At 39.5% G+C, this 14,603-nt stretch overlaps 1 protein-coding gene across 3 annotated transcripts in view; it reads right to left on the bottom strand.

Moving 5' to 3' along the window:
• The window catches only part of LOC122564330 (mitochondrial calcium uniporter regulator 1-like), a 35,315-nt gene that overhangs the window by 19,759 nt on the left and 953 nt on the right, over positions 1-14,603 (bottom strand). For all 3 annotated transcript variants that reach the window (XR_006315872.2, XM_043719048.2, XM_043719047.2), the window contains exons 2-4: positions 9,485-9,604; positions 6,044-6,147; positions 1,523-1,624 (exon numbers count right to left, since the gene is read on the bottom strand). Coding sequence is in view for 2 of the 3 variants with exons in the window: in XM_043719048.2 (XP_043574983.2) it covers positions 1,523-1,624; positions 6,044-6,147; positions 9,485-9,604 (326 nt within the window). In the remaining variant the exon portion in view is untranslated. The remainder of the gene's footprint in view (positions 1-1,522; positions 1,625-6,043; positions 6,148-9,484; positions 9,605-14,603) is intronic.

Here is a 14,603-nt window from a genome sequence, read left to right as displayed (position 1 = left end):
CTTAGGTTGATTTCAGATAATTTCCGAGAACAAAGATGTAACTAGGCAATTAAATTTGGAGCATGGACCAAAATAATGGCTCTAGTCATCATAACATTTAATTGGGCAACACTTCTGCTCATCCAGTACTGGATGTCCAACTGATAATTTAGCTACTGTAGGAGTTGAGCGTGATTGAGACGTGTATTATTAGCATTCTTTTAAAAACAGCATTGTGCCTTTGAATACTATGGACATGGGGCAGCACATAGATAGAAAATTGGACAGGTCATCGATAGACCCTTGGCTGAAGCCAGAAGCAACTGTATGGGTATAGAAGGAAGAGAAGTAATTAATGGAGACTGTTATGTTCCCAGCTGATGGTACTACTGGACAATTCAGATCCCAGAATGAAATCAGACTTATAGATCATAGTTTTACTTTGTTAAGTTAATGTGATAGTTAGTTACTGAAATATGCTCAAGGCTGCAGATTTTAATAGAAAGAAGGTTTTTTTTTTCTTTTATATAAAGCAGTTATAATGATCTTAATATAAAGATCATTATAACACTATAAATTACAGATACTAGAGTCCAGAGAAATTACAATCTTATTTCAACTATCTGACTCCTTACTGTTTCTTTATGATGGAGACAATTTGATGAGTCCTTTCTAAATCCGCTGAAATGAACATTTCACAATCTGAATGTCTAAGCTTTCTCAGTTCTAATAACCTGAAGATTTCTAACCAAACTCTGCTGATTTGGAGGTATCACAAATTAAACTCCACTGCTGTGGCTTTATATGGTTACCCCACTTGTTGTAAAATGAATAGTAATGACACATTAAAATACAGGGGTCTGCAATCACCTGCCTTATGACAAGTGCTGTTCCAGACTGACTTAGCTTTTAAAAAATAATCACAAAAGTAACTAATACCAATCTGCCTCTATTTTGAAATCCAAGTTTCTTAAGCTGTATTTATATATACATCATATCTTTCATCATAATGGCTGGATACATATGAATAGGTGATAGCAGTTCTCTGCAAATGGACACTACTGGTGAGGGTGTAAAGAGAACAATGGTGTGGTCAAACATGCGTAGAATTAAAAAGAAATGTTTTTATTTGTCAGTCACATAGAGCTCCCTTGTAATTTTGAGAGTTATACTAGGAAGAAATCAGATTGGAGCAAATCAAGTATGGAGTTTAAATAAAAATGGGAGTGGTTTTGGAAGGTGACAATATGAATAAAGACACTGGATAGGAAATGGAATGGTATATTGCAAAGGTGGTGAGGTCAAGGCTTTGTTTTTGAGGTAGGAGGTGGGGCAATTTCTAAATCAGATCATTAGAGAGGATAGTTTACAATATTAATTAATTTTAGGGTTGGAAGGATAAGGTAAGAAAACAAGCAGTTTAATGGGAATAGAATCAAAAGGAAGAGGAAATCTTATCATGATCCTTGCTTTCATTTGCTGAGACAGCAGTGATCTAAATCTCATCTACTTAACGTCCAGCTTCAGTCTGACACATACTCACCTCATTTGCAGCTCGTATTGCTGAAAACTCACTCTTCTCCAGTATAATCATATCCTTTTTCACAGCAGTTATGTGTGACATAATCTGTTGAAGCATTACCTCCTGTAGTTAAAATACATTATAGAATAATTTATTAAAAAGAGATAATAGCATTCCAGTACTAACTGATGTAAGGAGAATATGCTGATGAAATTGAAGGAATTATTTAACATTGTAGCATAAACAAAACAGATTAGGTTTTAAAAGACTGCCTTATTCAATTCCGAAATGGTGACTGAAGAGGACTTGATAAGCTTTAAAAAGAACCAGTATGAATTAGTGAGTTTTGAGAAGACCTGTAGCTCAGGTTGAGGTTCTGGATGTAAGTTTGCTCGCTGAGCTGGAAGGTTCGTTTCCAGACATTGTCACCCTACTCGGTAACATTGGTGAGCCTCCGGTGAAGCACTCCTGGTATGGCCCGCTTTTTATTTATGTTAAGGTTTCCTTGGGTTGGCGAGGTCACTTCCTATTCTTTTTCTCAGGGGATGACATTGACTCAGATCCCATTTACCACTCCCTGAGAAAAAGAACAGGAAATGACATCACCAAAGGAAACCTAAACACAAATAAAAGCAGGTCAAACCACCAAAGTTTCACCAGAAGCTCAATGATGATATTACCTAGTATGGTGATGAAACATCTGAAAACGAACCTTCCAGCTCAGCGAGCAAACTTGCATACAGAACCACTTAGAATTGCGAAGCTAACATAATTTGAATTAACCCATTAATCTGAAATAAAAACAAATGCATAAATTGCTCAGAGCCTTCGGTGAGAATATAGAAAGCATAGTTAGTAAATTTGTGGATGATACCAAGAGTCATGGTAGAGTGGACAATGAAGAAGGTGTTCTCAGTTTACAAAGAAATCTTGTCCAATCGGGTCAATGGGCTGAAGAGTGCCAAATGGAGTTTAATTTGAATAAGTGTGAAGCATTGTATTTTGGTAAAACAAACAAGACTTATACAATTAAAAGTAGGACCTTGGGCAGTATTGTGGAACAGAGACACCTAGGAGCTCAGGTACATAATTCTTTGAAGTTTGCATTACATACATATAGGGCGACTAAGGTGTTTAGCATGTTTGCCTTCATTACTCAGACCTTTGAGCATTATGTTGAGGCCGTACAAGACATTAGTGAGGCCTCTTCTGAAGTACTGTACCCAGTTCTGGTCTCCCTGTTATAAGAATATTGTTAAGCTGGAGGGGGTTTTGAAGAGATTTACCAAGATGTTACTGCGAATAGACAGTTTTAGTTATAGACTGGGACTTTTTTCACTGGAGTGCGGGAGGTTGAGAGGTGACTTTACAGAGGTTTACAAAATAACGAAGGGGGATTTCAAGACTAGTGTGATGATGCTGCTTCTTTAACAAGGTTATGTTGTCCTTGGGTTTTTTCCCCCAAAGTGAGGTTGTAAAGGCAGAGGTTCTGAGAATGTCTGGAAATGGTTACTTGAAAACAAGAGGAGGGGAGTGGCCAGTTCTCCTAGTTCAGGTTTGGTTTAGTTTTAGCAAGCAGTCAGAAAACTGCTGGGGACCTAAAGAAGCAGCTAGTGAAAAAAAAAAAGAGGTTTCATGCTTCAACAGAGGTCTTGGTGGACTTTTCCTCTGAAGCCTCTCCTGCCTGTTTTTGAATTTTGCCAAGAGGTGTATTTATGGGATGTTGCAGGGACTAGAATAGCTTTGTTAAGTTGCAATAGTGTCGGTTGGGTTATCAAATAAGTTAAATTAATCTAAATTGTGTTTTTTGTTAGTGTTTCAACCATAGCGTATAAATAAATGGTTTTGCTTGAAGCACAGTGGTTTGATGGTCACCACTATCCTACAGCCATAGCTTTGATGCATGGTTACCAAACAGCTTGCACTATTTACAGATTGCTGATAAGGTCACAGGACTGTAGGAATCCCATCCCATCTCTTGGATTAGTCAAGGTAAGCTTGTGATAGGCAACAGTTGAGAAACTAATATATTAGGGGAAAGGGAGCTAATTTTAAAGGAGAATTTGACCCCCAGCCGAGAACCCATCAAGACCTCCAAGTAAACACTGGCATGCAATTAAGGAAATATAAATGAAGCTGAGGAATTGCAACAAACAGAGCCTGCAAAACAAAAAATCACCACATTGATAAAAGGCCACAAGAAAGCAAACAAAAACTGAAAGAACCATGAATGCTGGAAACCAGAAACAAAAACAAAAACCCTAAACAGTCAATGGACCCGAAACGCTAGCTCTGATTTCTCCACTAAAAAAGCAAATATGATTCCGAATTTACTAATGTTAAAACCATGAACATAAAAATAAGGAACTGATACTAGGTTTGTAAAAGATACTGGTAAAAGAAAGCTACTAATAATCGAGACTAGGAGGGGTAAAGAAATGATTTTATAGAATTGTGCCTCGAGGTTTAATTGAGGTTGACAGGTTTGAAAAATAGGCAAAAGTGAGGACTGCAGATGCTGGAAACCAGAGTTTAGATCAGAGTGATTAGATTAGATTACTTAGTGTGGAAACAGGCCCTTCGGCCCAACAAGTCCACACCGACCCTCCGAAGAGCAACCCACTCAGACCCATTCCCCTACATTTACCCCTTCACCTAACAGCAATTTAGCATGGCCAATTCACCTAACCTGCACATCTTTGGACTGTGGGAGGAAACCGGAGCACCTGGAGCAAACCCACGCAGACACGGGGAGAATGTGCAAACTCCACACAGCCAGTTGCCCGAGGCGGGAATTGAACCATTGTGCTAACCACTGTGCCACCGTGCCACCCATAAGCAGGCTTGAAAAATAGCTTCTTTTATTAAAAAAAGCAGAAAGGAATCACCTGGGATGTTTTTACTCCCAAGTTATCAAACATTTCAAGAATGCACTGTGGGCAGCACGGTGGCACAATGGTTAGCACTGCTGCCTCACAGCACCAGGGACCTGGGTTTGATTTCAACCTCAGGCGACTGACTGTGTGGAGTTTGCACATTCTCCCCATGTCTGCGTGGGTTTCCTCCAGGTGCTCCAGTTTCCTCCCACAAACCAAAGATGTGCAGATTAGGTGAATTGGCCATGCTAAATTGCCCATAGTTTTCAGGAACGTATAGGTTATGTGCATGAGTCAGGGATAAATGTAGAGGAATGGGTCTCAATGGGATACTCTTTGAAGGGTCTGTGTGGACTTGTTGGGCCGAAGGGCCTTTTTCCACACTGCAGGGATTCTAATACACAAAGTAAGAGATTGTGCCCACTGGCAGGACAACCATAATAAAGGGGCATTGAATAGCAGACTTAAAATACTTGGAATAGGATAAATATTTAAAAACAGACGGAATTGAAATTTTCAGTAGATATATACAGCCGAAGAGCTAACAGCAGCATGGATTCAATGGAGTGTAAGGCCTGTTTGAATTGTAATTCAAATTATATACTCTGATGGTTTCCACAAGAACATTAAAGTCCAAAGTAAGCCTCTCAGCAACAAACGACATACACATTCTTAACACTGTACACAGAGAATGGAAATTACTAGAGAAAATAATGTAACTGTTGCCAAGATACCCAAAAGCCAGCCTGGCTTATGTAAACTTCATTGTCAGTTTATCACAAGTGTCTGAACTTTTTCAGAACAGAAGTCTGCAAATACAAAAGCACTGTAGTTTAAAAATAACTAACTCAATTTACAGTGTTAATGATTAACTGCAGGAACTTTTAAAAAAAAATGGGGACCATTTGCTCAGTTGGCTGGATAGCTAGTTTGTGCCACAGAGTAATGACAACAGTATAGGTTCAATTTCAGTACCGACTGAGGTCACCATGAAGGCCCAACCGTTTCATGGCACAACATACCTCATTGTGAACCTCACACTAACCTCATTGTTAGTCATTGCCACTTCTCTAATGAGAACAGTGGGTGGTCCTCTGAAACTTTCATTTCCACTTCAGTGTTTTTAAAAAATTCAAAAATATTAAAACATGGAATTTACACAACTTTTTAGTTTGGAGGCGCACACACTTTGTGGATAAAAATGGTAAAAGGACTAAGACTTAGCAATTAAAGAAACATATGCAGTACATTTTAAAAACATTGTAGAAATAATATAACTTCAGCATCAAGTTTAACTAACAGAATGTTGCCATTATAGTCTGAGGTATTTTAAATCCACTGATTATATTAGAAACCTGCAAAGTGTTGCAGTATCCTTTGCTACTTGCAAACCATAATGACACATTTCAGCTTTCACCTATCAATTAAGAAAACCTGTCTCTTAACATACCATATGACTAGCAGAAACAATAAATAGAAAACACTGGAGACCTGCAGCAAGTCAGACAACATCCACCAGGAAAATACGAGACAGTCGACAATTGTACTCACTGCATATTCCTGTCAGATGCTGACTGACCTGCTGAGTCACTCCAATATTTTCAGAGTTCGTCTCATTTCCAATAGCGGCAGTATTTTGCTTTCTGTATCATTGGGGCTATCTTACTTGTTGAATTTTGGTCGCCATATCCTTATACATAACTTCCATACTGGAGTTCATGACTCTCAGTAGTGCAGCTACCACAACTTCTGACTGCTTACTGCTGAAACCTACAAGAAAAACAGCAGGAAGATGTTTTACCAGGAAAGTCTACTTTAATTAAAGAAATTAATGTAAGATGTAATCAGAATTGTGAAAGGGTGGTGGATCATAAAAATAATAGCTTCCCAGAAATAAAACTCACCTCTCCTGTTGATGCTTTCATAAAATAATCAATTTTTTTCCATAAATCCACAATTCTCAAAAGTGCCAATACAACAAAGTTTCTTATCAAAATTTAACATACCAGCTGGTATGCAGGAATTTTCCTTCATTCTCTCATTTCAATCACAGTATTTTTAATAAGTTAATGCAACACCATCTCTGTCAGAGACATTTAAACAGCAACTATCCTCTCCACCGACTATATGACTGATTTTAAATTTCCTTTTAAGTTAGTTACAGCTGCTTCTAAGTTGATAACAACTTTGGCTGGCCCAGCATGAAAATTAGAGCACAAAATCCATACTGTAGGTAATCTAATCTAAATCCAAAAACTGAATGAAGTACTGCCTTCCCATTGTTTTTAACAGTCTTGTATTCATTTGTTACCGACTGGACGCCCATGACCAGTGGTAGTTGTTTTCCGACTGGATGTACATGACCAGTGGTGTTGGTTCCACTGTTGTCCTTCATTTATATAAAAGACTTGGGTGAGATGATAGGAGGCATGGTTAGTAAGTTCGCAGATGACAAAATTGGTGGTTTGGTGAACAGGGAAAATGTTATTTAAGAGTAGAGTGGGATCTTGTTCAACTGGGCAAGTGGGCCAAGGAATGGCACACAGTTTAATTCAGATAAATGTGAGATAACGCATTTTGGAAAGACACTAGGACAGGACTTACATACTTAATGGTTGGGCTCTGGAGTCAAACAGATATCTAGGGGTGCAGGTGCCTATCCCAACACCACTCAAGAGACTTGATACTATCCAGGGCAAAGTAGCCCACTTAATTGGCACTACATCCTCAAGCATCTACTCCCTCCTACACTGGTGCTCAATACCAGCAGTGGGAACACCATCTGCTTCAAGTTCCCCTCCAAGTCACTCACCATCCTGACTTGGAAATACATTGCTGCTTCTTCACTGGTGCTGCATTAAAATTCTGAAATTCCCTCCCTAATGGCACTGTAGGTCACCCCAAAGTAGGTGGACCACAGAAGTTCAAGGAGGCAACGCATCACCACCTACTCAAGGGCAATGAGAGATGGACAATAAATGCTTGTTAGCTAGCAGCGCCCACATCCCACAAGTTTGCAGGTGACTCCAAAATTGGAGGTGTAGTGGACAGCGAAGAGGGTTACCTCAGATTACAACAGAATCTGGACCAGATGAGCCAATGGGCTGAGAAGTGGCAGATGGGAGTTTAATTCAGATAAATGTGAGGTGCTGCATTTTGGGAAAGCAAATCTTTGCAGGACTTATACACTTAATGGTAAGGTCCTAGGAAGTGTTGCTGAACAAAGAGACCTTGGAGTGCAGGTTCATAGCTCCTTGAAACTGGAGTCGCAGGTAGATAGGATAGTGAAGGCGGCGTTTGGTATGCTTTCCTTTATTGGTCAGAGTATTGAGTACAGGAGTTGGGAGGTCACTTTGCGGCTGTATAGGACATTGGTTAGGCCACTGTTGGAATATTGCGTGCAATTCTGGTCTCCTTCCTATCGGAAAGATGTTGTGAAACTTGAAAGGGTTCAGAAAAGATTTACAAGGATGTTGCCAGGGTTGGAGGATTTGAGCTACAGGGAGAGGCTGAACAGGCTGGGGCTGGGGCTGTTTTCCCTGGAGCTTCGGAGGCTGAGGGGTGACCTTATAGAAGCTTACAAAATTATGAGGGGCATAGATAGGATAAATAAACAAAGTATTTTCCCTGGGGTCGGGGAGTCCAGAACTAGAGGGCATAGGTTGAGAGGGGAAAGATATAAAAGAGACCTAAGGGGCAACTTTTTCATGCAGAGGGTGGTACGTGTATGGAATGAGCTGCCAGAGGATGTGGTGGAAGCTGGTACAATTGCAACACTTAAGAGGCATTTGGATGGGTATATGAATAGGAAGGGTTTGGAGGGATATGGGCCAGTTGCTGGCAGGTGGGACTAGATTGGGTTGGGATATCTAATCGGCATGGACGGGTTGGACTGAAGGATCTGTTTCCATGCTGTACATCTCTCTGATTATAAGGCTGAAACCAACACAAAGTCATGTGGATCTCCGGGTTTCCAGCTCCATGTGATGCTAGCAAAGTCAGCAGGGAATCACATTGAAGCTTTCAGAGCGAAAACCAAGTGAAATCCATTTATTATCCTTCACTTTAAAAAAAGCACAAATTGAACAACTGGAATTTATGTGGGAATGTAAAGGAAGCTAAAATTTCAAAGCAAAAAAAGTGTTAAAAACTGAAAACTTTATTAGAGAATTTAACATTCAACAAAATTGCACTTCTAAAGTTCTTTAGAGCAGCATGAATTTCATACATTGTTAGAAACAGTGAAATCCCCATTCAACAAGATGCAACATTTTCAAGGTCTTTTATCACAAGACTGAGGACATAAAATTGCCAGAATCTCAATTTTTATCTTAAAAGTTGAAGGCAGAGTGAGTTCAACGGTACATCCTATGTGTTTTCATTGACTGAAGCTTCAGGATTTCCACAAGAAACTGTGTGGTTTGTGGAATCCAGAAGTTAATTTAATTTTCAAAGGAGTAATGATAGTACTGGATGGCAGCTATATAATCCTGCTGCTGAAAGATCAATTAATTTCAGCAAGACATTAGATTCAACAATTACAGTTTAAGCATAGATTTATTCATATTAGGTTGAAAATCCAATTTCTAGGTGGAATAGCCTTCCTGCTAAATCTTCTTGAATTCAGCTTCTAAGACTGCTAGTCATTTATGATCACCCCCCACAGCTTGAGAGTTCGCTGGGGTTCTATCTTTGCAGTACATCAAGTTCACAAATGTTAATCCATAAAGGTCATATTTTACTGAAGATTTCATTTTGAACTGATCAGAATAATTTGCAAAGAATGCCAAAATAAAAAGGAAAGTGATATTTGTACTGCATAAAAGGACAGTGCAGTAACTGATGCATTCATAGCTTGTCTACCAGAGTCTGCTCGCTAATCAGCACTGTCCTCATACATGTAAACATCTTTACCTTTATTTTGGTATTTCTGACAAATTGTCCTGAATACAAGATGAAAAGCTTCAACAAAATATACTTGTCTTTTCAAAAAAATCTAAATCAAATGGTCATTTCACTTCTGAGGAGTACTGTTTGAGAAATGCAATGGTAAAATAGAAAACAAAATCCAGGTAGCTTTGCAGTAGGAAAATACAGTTATATTTACCATATCCTTCCAATTCACGTACGACTGCATGAGTATCAAAATAGAACTTTCGACTTTCTAATGGAGGCAGATCCATTTTCTTCAAGCTATACTGCAATGATGCTGCTGACCCGGTGAAACCTAGTTTAAAATTAATACAAGATTTAGAAAAACTGCCATTGATCTTTTGAGATAAATGAAGGAAGAATACACTTAGAAAATATTATTTGACTAAAAACTATCACAACAATGCAAAGAATGATTTTCATGAAGTCCGGTCTTCTACTCAACCATTTTATCTGTTCATCTAGCAGGACCATGAAGTGAAATCCAACTGTAGGTGGCAATAGATATTGAAGATTAATCAACAAGGGAAAGGTTGTGGAAGCCAAAAGTACTTTTATATGTCCAATTCTGGACAATTGTACTTATATTTGATGTGAGTCTTACAGTAAAAATGTAAACTTCAATTTTCTTGTTTAGAAATCAAGACCTCAATAAGCATTAATTGACATCAACAGATAGCATTGCATGCATCACCAAACTCTGCAATTTTAGAACATCAAGTTGATCCAGGGCTACATAACCTTGGGAACTGTGATTTTTCTTTCTCTCATTTCATTTCATTTCCTCAGTTAAGCTCTTGGGCCAACTGCACTCGTAGGAATGTGCTGTCTTAACAACAATTAAGCAAAGAGCAAAGTGACAGTATGAGAAATTTTTTTATTAAGTCGGTATAAAATTTATAATTGTACTGCTTTAAATGTACATTCCCTTTTAAGAATTAAATGTCAGTCTTGTTCAAGTTAGCAGCATTCATTCTCAATGCAAAACTATACTGCTGAAGAGCTTCATCTACAAAACACTATAGTGTAGGATAAAGGAGAACTAATTTTCAGAACTCTTCCATTGATGTCCTTGCTCTAATCAGCCTAAGCTCCAGCTTCTGTATCTATACATTCCTAAAGTTCTCTTTTCTCATTTACAACACCTCTGAAAGTCTAGTCTTTAGACTAAGCCTTTTGGTCACCTGCCCTGATACCTCATATGGTTCAACGCCACATTTCATAATGTTCCTCTGAAATACTAGTGGGTGCCAAATAAGATTTAGATTAGATTAGATTAGATTAGATTAGAGATTAGATTAGATTCCCTACAGTGTGGAAACAGGCCCTTCGGCCCAACAAGTCCACACCGAGCTTCCGCAGAGCAACCCACCCAGACCCATTCCCCGACATTTACCCCTTCACCTAACACTATGGGAAATTTTGCATGGCCAATTCACCTAACCTGCACAATTTTTGGACTGTGGGAGGAAACCAGAGCACCCGGAGTAAACCCACGCAGGCAGAGGGAGAATGTGCAAACTCCACACAGAAGTAAAAACAATGACTGCAGATGCTGCAAGCCAGAGTTTAGATTAGAGTGGTGCTGGAAAAGCACAGTTCAGGCAGTATCCGAGGAGCAGTAAAATCGATGTTTCGGGCAAAAGCCCTTCATCAGGAATACAGGCAGAGCGCACTCTGCCTGTATACCTGATGAAGGGCTTTTGCCCGAAACATTGATTTTACTGCTCCTCGAATGCTGCCAGGACTGCTGTGCTTTTCCAGCACCACGCTAATCTAAACTCCACACATGGCGCTGTGAGGCAGCAGTGTTAACCACACAGCCACTTGATAAGTGCAAGCTTGATCACAATGACAGGAGTACAGACTTCTTCATTTACAAAACAGTGAATCGGGAATATGTTACTGCAGAGGACTGTTGAGACTGGGCCATTAAATACAATTGTGACAGAGATACGGATTTTTAAATCACTAAAAATAAATTTGTGGGAAAAAAGGGAAGAGTGTGGTGTTGAGGATTATAAACTCAGCCACGATCTGATGGAATTATGGCAGAGCAGACTAGATGGACTGAATAGCCTACTTCTGCTCCTTCATCTTCTGGTGTTTAAGCAGATTTACAGAGTGAAGTGTTTTTTAATTGTTCAGGTCAACATCCCTTTCTCAAATCAATATCATGAAAAACCTATCAATCCACTTGCCATTTCTAGATTGCCTGCCCTATTAACCCACTTAATTAGTAACTGCATTCCAAATTGAAGCCATTTGCTACAAAACATTTGGGTAATGTATAAACACAAAACTTTTACCAAGCCTTCTGATTTGATCAATTTCTGCAAAAAAAAAAATGATAATCTGTCCTCTATAGTCACAATCAATTTTCAAGGGCATTTTTTTTGTAAAAACATTACAATTACAGGACCGTTTTAATAGGTAGTTTTCTCTCATGGAGGGAACATAATATTCTTCAGGAACAAGTTCTTCTTTTACACATTCATTCATCTGCCAGAAGTTCTACAGGCCCTTCAACCCAACAAGTGCACACCGACCCTCTGAAGAGTAACTCACCCAGACCCATTCCTCTACCTCTATATTTACCCCTGACTAAGCATCTAACACTATGGGCAATTTATCATGGCCAATTCACCTGACCTGCACATCTTTGGATTGTGAGGGGAAACCAGAGCACCTGGAGGAAACCCACACAAACACAGGGAGAATGTGCAAAATTTGCACAGGCGCCTGAGGCAGGAATCAAACTCAGGTCCCTGGCGCCGTGAGGCAGCAGTGCTAACCACTGTGCCCCCATTTTGGTCAGGAGACTAGAAAGGCAATTTATTACTTAAATGGAGGGGAACTTTAAAGTGCTTCTTTGCAAAGGGATCTGGGTGTCTTGTGCATGAATCACAAAACTAGTATGGAAGTATAGCCAATAAAGAAGCAAAAGAAATTTTGCCATATATTGCTCAAGGAATAGAGTATAAAAGGAGGGAAGTGTTGCTGAAACCATACAAAGCATTAATGAGACAGGAGTACTGCATACAATTTTGGTCACCTTGAGGACAGATGCAGTTGCACTGGAGACAGTTCACAGGAAATCAATTCCAGAGATGACGAGTTCATCCTATGAACAGAGACTGAACAATTTATATATCTTTCTCTCCAGAATTTAGAAGAATGAGAAGTGATCTAATTGAGGTATGTAAGACATTGAAGGGGATTGACAAGGTAGACAAAGGATATTTCCTCATTGGGCAATCTAGAAGAGAGCTCATAGTTCAAGGATAGGGGGTAACAAATTTAAATAGTTGGTAAGAAATTACTTCTGTTAAAGGGTCATGAACCTGTGCAATTCAGTATCGCAGTGTGATGAATGCTGGGACATTGAGTAAATTTGAGGAGATAAACAGATTTTTAATTGGTAATGGATTGAATGGTTATGGAAAGTAGGCAGAAAAATGAAGTGGAGTTGAGATGAAATCAGCCATGATCATGTCAAATGGCACAGCTGGCTCTAAAAGTTGAAATGCTTACTCCTCCTAATACTTCTGAAAAGAAATTCAGATTTTCATTGCCTTACTCAAAAATAAATTTAGTGCTAACTATTTTCTGCATCTTTACAAATAGTTTATTAACCTTTATTTTCATATATTGTAATTCTCATGTGTGGAAGATAAATTAAGAAAAAACGTCCACACAGCATTAAAATAACCAATACTATTCAACTTCTGAAAACCAGACATGCTATTAATGCAGCCACTAGTGAAGATTTATGCATACCACAGAAAGAATGACAATCCTGTCTTTCACTCATTAAAAAGTATTTCCTTCCAATACATCTACATCCCCAAAGAGTAACTTGTTCGTTATTGATCCTGTTAGGCATGCAGATTTTTCCTAACCTTCTCCATTGTGCTTTGATTGGCTCATAAATAGAGTCATAGAGATGTACAGCATGGAAACAGACCCTTTGGTCCAACCCATCCATGCCGACCAGATATCCCAACCCAATCTAGTCCCACCTGCAGCACCCAGCCCATATCCCTCCAAACCCTTCCTATTCATATACTCATCCAAATGCCTTTTAAATGTTGCAATTGTACTAGCCTCCACCACATCCTCTGGCAGCTCATTCCATACACGTACCACCCTCTGCATGAAAAAGTTGCCCCTTAGGTCTCTTTTATATCTTTCCCCTCTCACCCTAAACCTATGCCCTCTAGTTCTGGACTCCCCAACCCCAGGGAAAAGATTTTGTCTATTTATACTAACCATGGCCTTCATAATTTTGTAAACCTCTATAAGGTCACCCCTCAGCCTCCGAAGCTCTAGGGAAAACAGCCACAGCCATGGCAACATCCTTGTAAATCTTTTCTGAATCCTTTCAAGTTTTACAACATCTTTCCCATAGGAAGGAGACCAGAATTGCACGCAAAATTCCAACAGTGGCCTAACCAATGTCCTGTTCAGCCGCAACATGACCTCCCAACTCCTGTACTCAATACTCTGACCAATAAAGGAAAGCATACCAAACGCCTTCTTCACTATCCTATCTACCTGTGACTCCACTTTCAAGGAGCTATGAACCTGCACTACAAGGTCTCTTTGTTCAGCAACACTCCCTAGGACCTTACCATTAAATGTATAAGTCCTGCAAAGATTTGCTTTCCCAAAATGCAGCACCTCGCATTTACCTGAATTAAACTCCATCTGCCACTTCTCAGCCCATTGGCCCATCTGGTCAAGATCCTGTTGTAATCTGAGGTAACCCTCTTCGCTGTCCACTACACCTCCAATTTTGGTGTCATCTGCAAACTTACTAACTGTACCTCTTATGCTCACATCCAAATCATTTATGTAAATGACAAAAAGTAGAGGACCCAGCACCGATCCTTGTGGCACTCCATTGGTCACAGGCCTCCAGTCTGAAAAACAACCCTCCACCACCAACCTCTGACTTCTACCTTTGAGCCAGTTCTGTATCCAAATGGCTAGTTCTCCCTGTATTTCTTGAGATCTAACCTTGGTAATCAGTCTCCCATGAGGAACCTTGTCGAACGCCTTACTGAAGTCTATATAGATCACATCTACTGCTCTGCCCTCAATCTTCTTTGTTACTTCATCCAAAAACTCAATCAAGTTTGTGAGACATGATTTCCCACGCACAAAGCCATGTTGACTATCCCTAATCAGTCCTTGCCTTTCCAAATACATGTACATCCTGTCCCTCAGGATTCCCTCCAACAACTTGCCCACCACCGAGGTCAGGCTCACTGGTCTATAGTTCCTTGGCT

This window comes from Chiloscyllium plagiosum, unplaced genomic scaffold (assembly GCF_037043375.1).
Source record: "Chiloscyllium plagiosum isolate Xiang-an unplaced genomic scaffold, Cpla_swu_hap1 HiC_scaffold_34, whole genome shotgun sequence".
Taxonomy (NCBI): Eukaryota; Metazoa; Chordata; class Chondrichthyes; order Orectolobiformes; family Hemiscylliidae; genus Chiloscyllium; species Chiloscyllium plagiosum.
The sequence above is the reverse complement of the archived record's forward strand: the minus strand, read 5'-3'. Positions and strand labels throughout refer to the sequence as shown.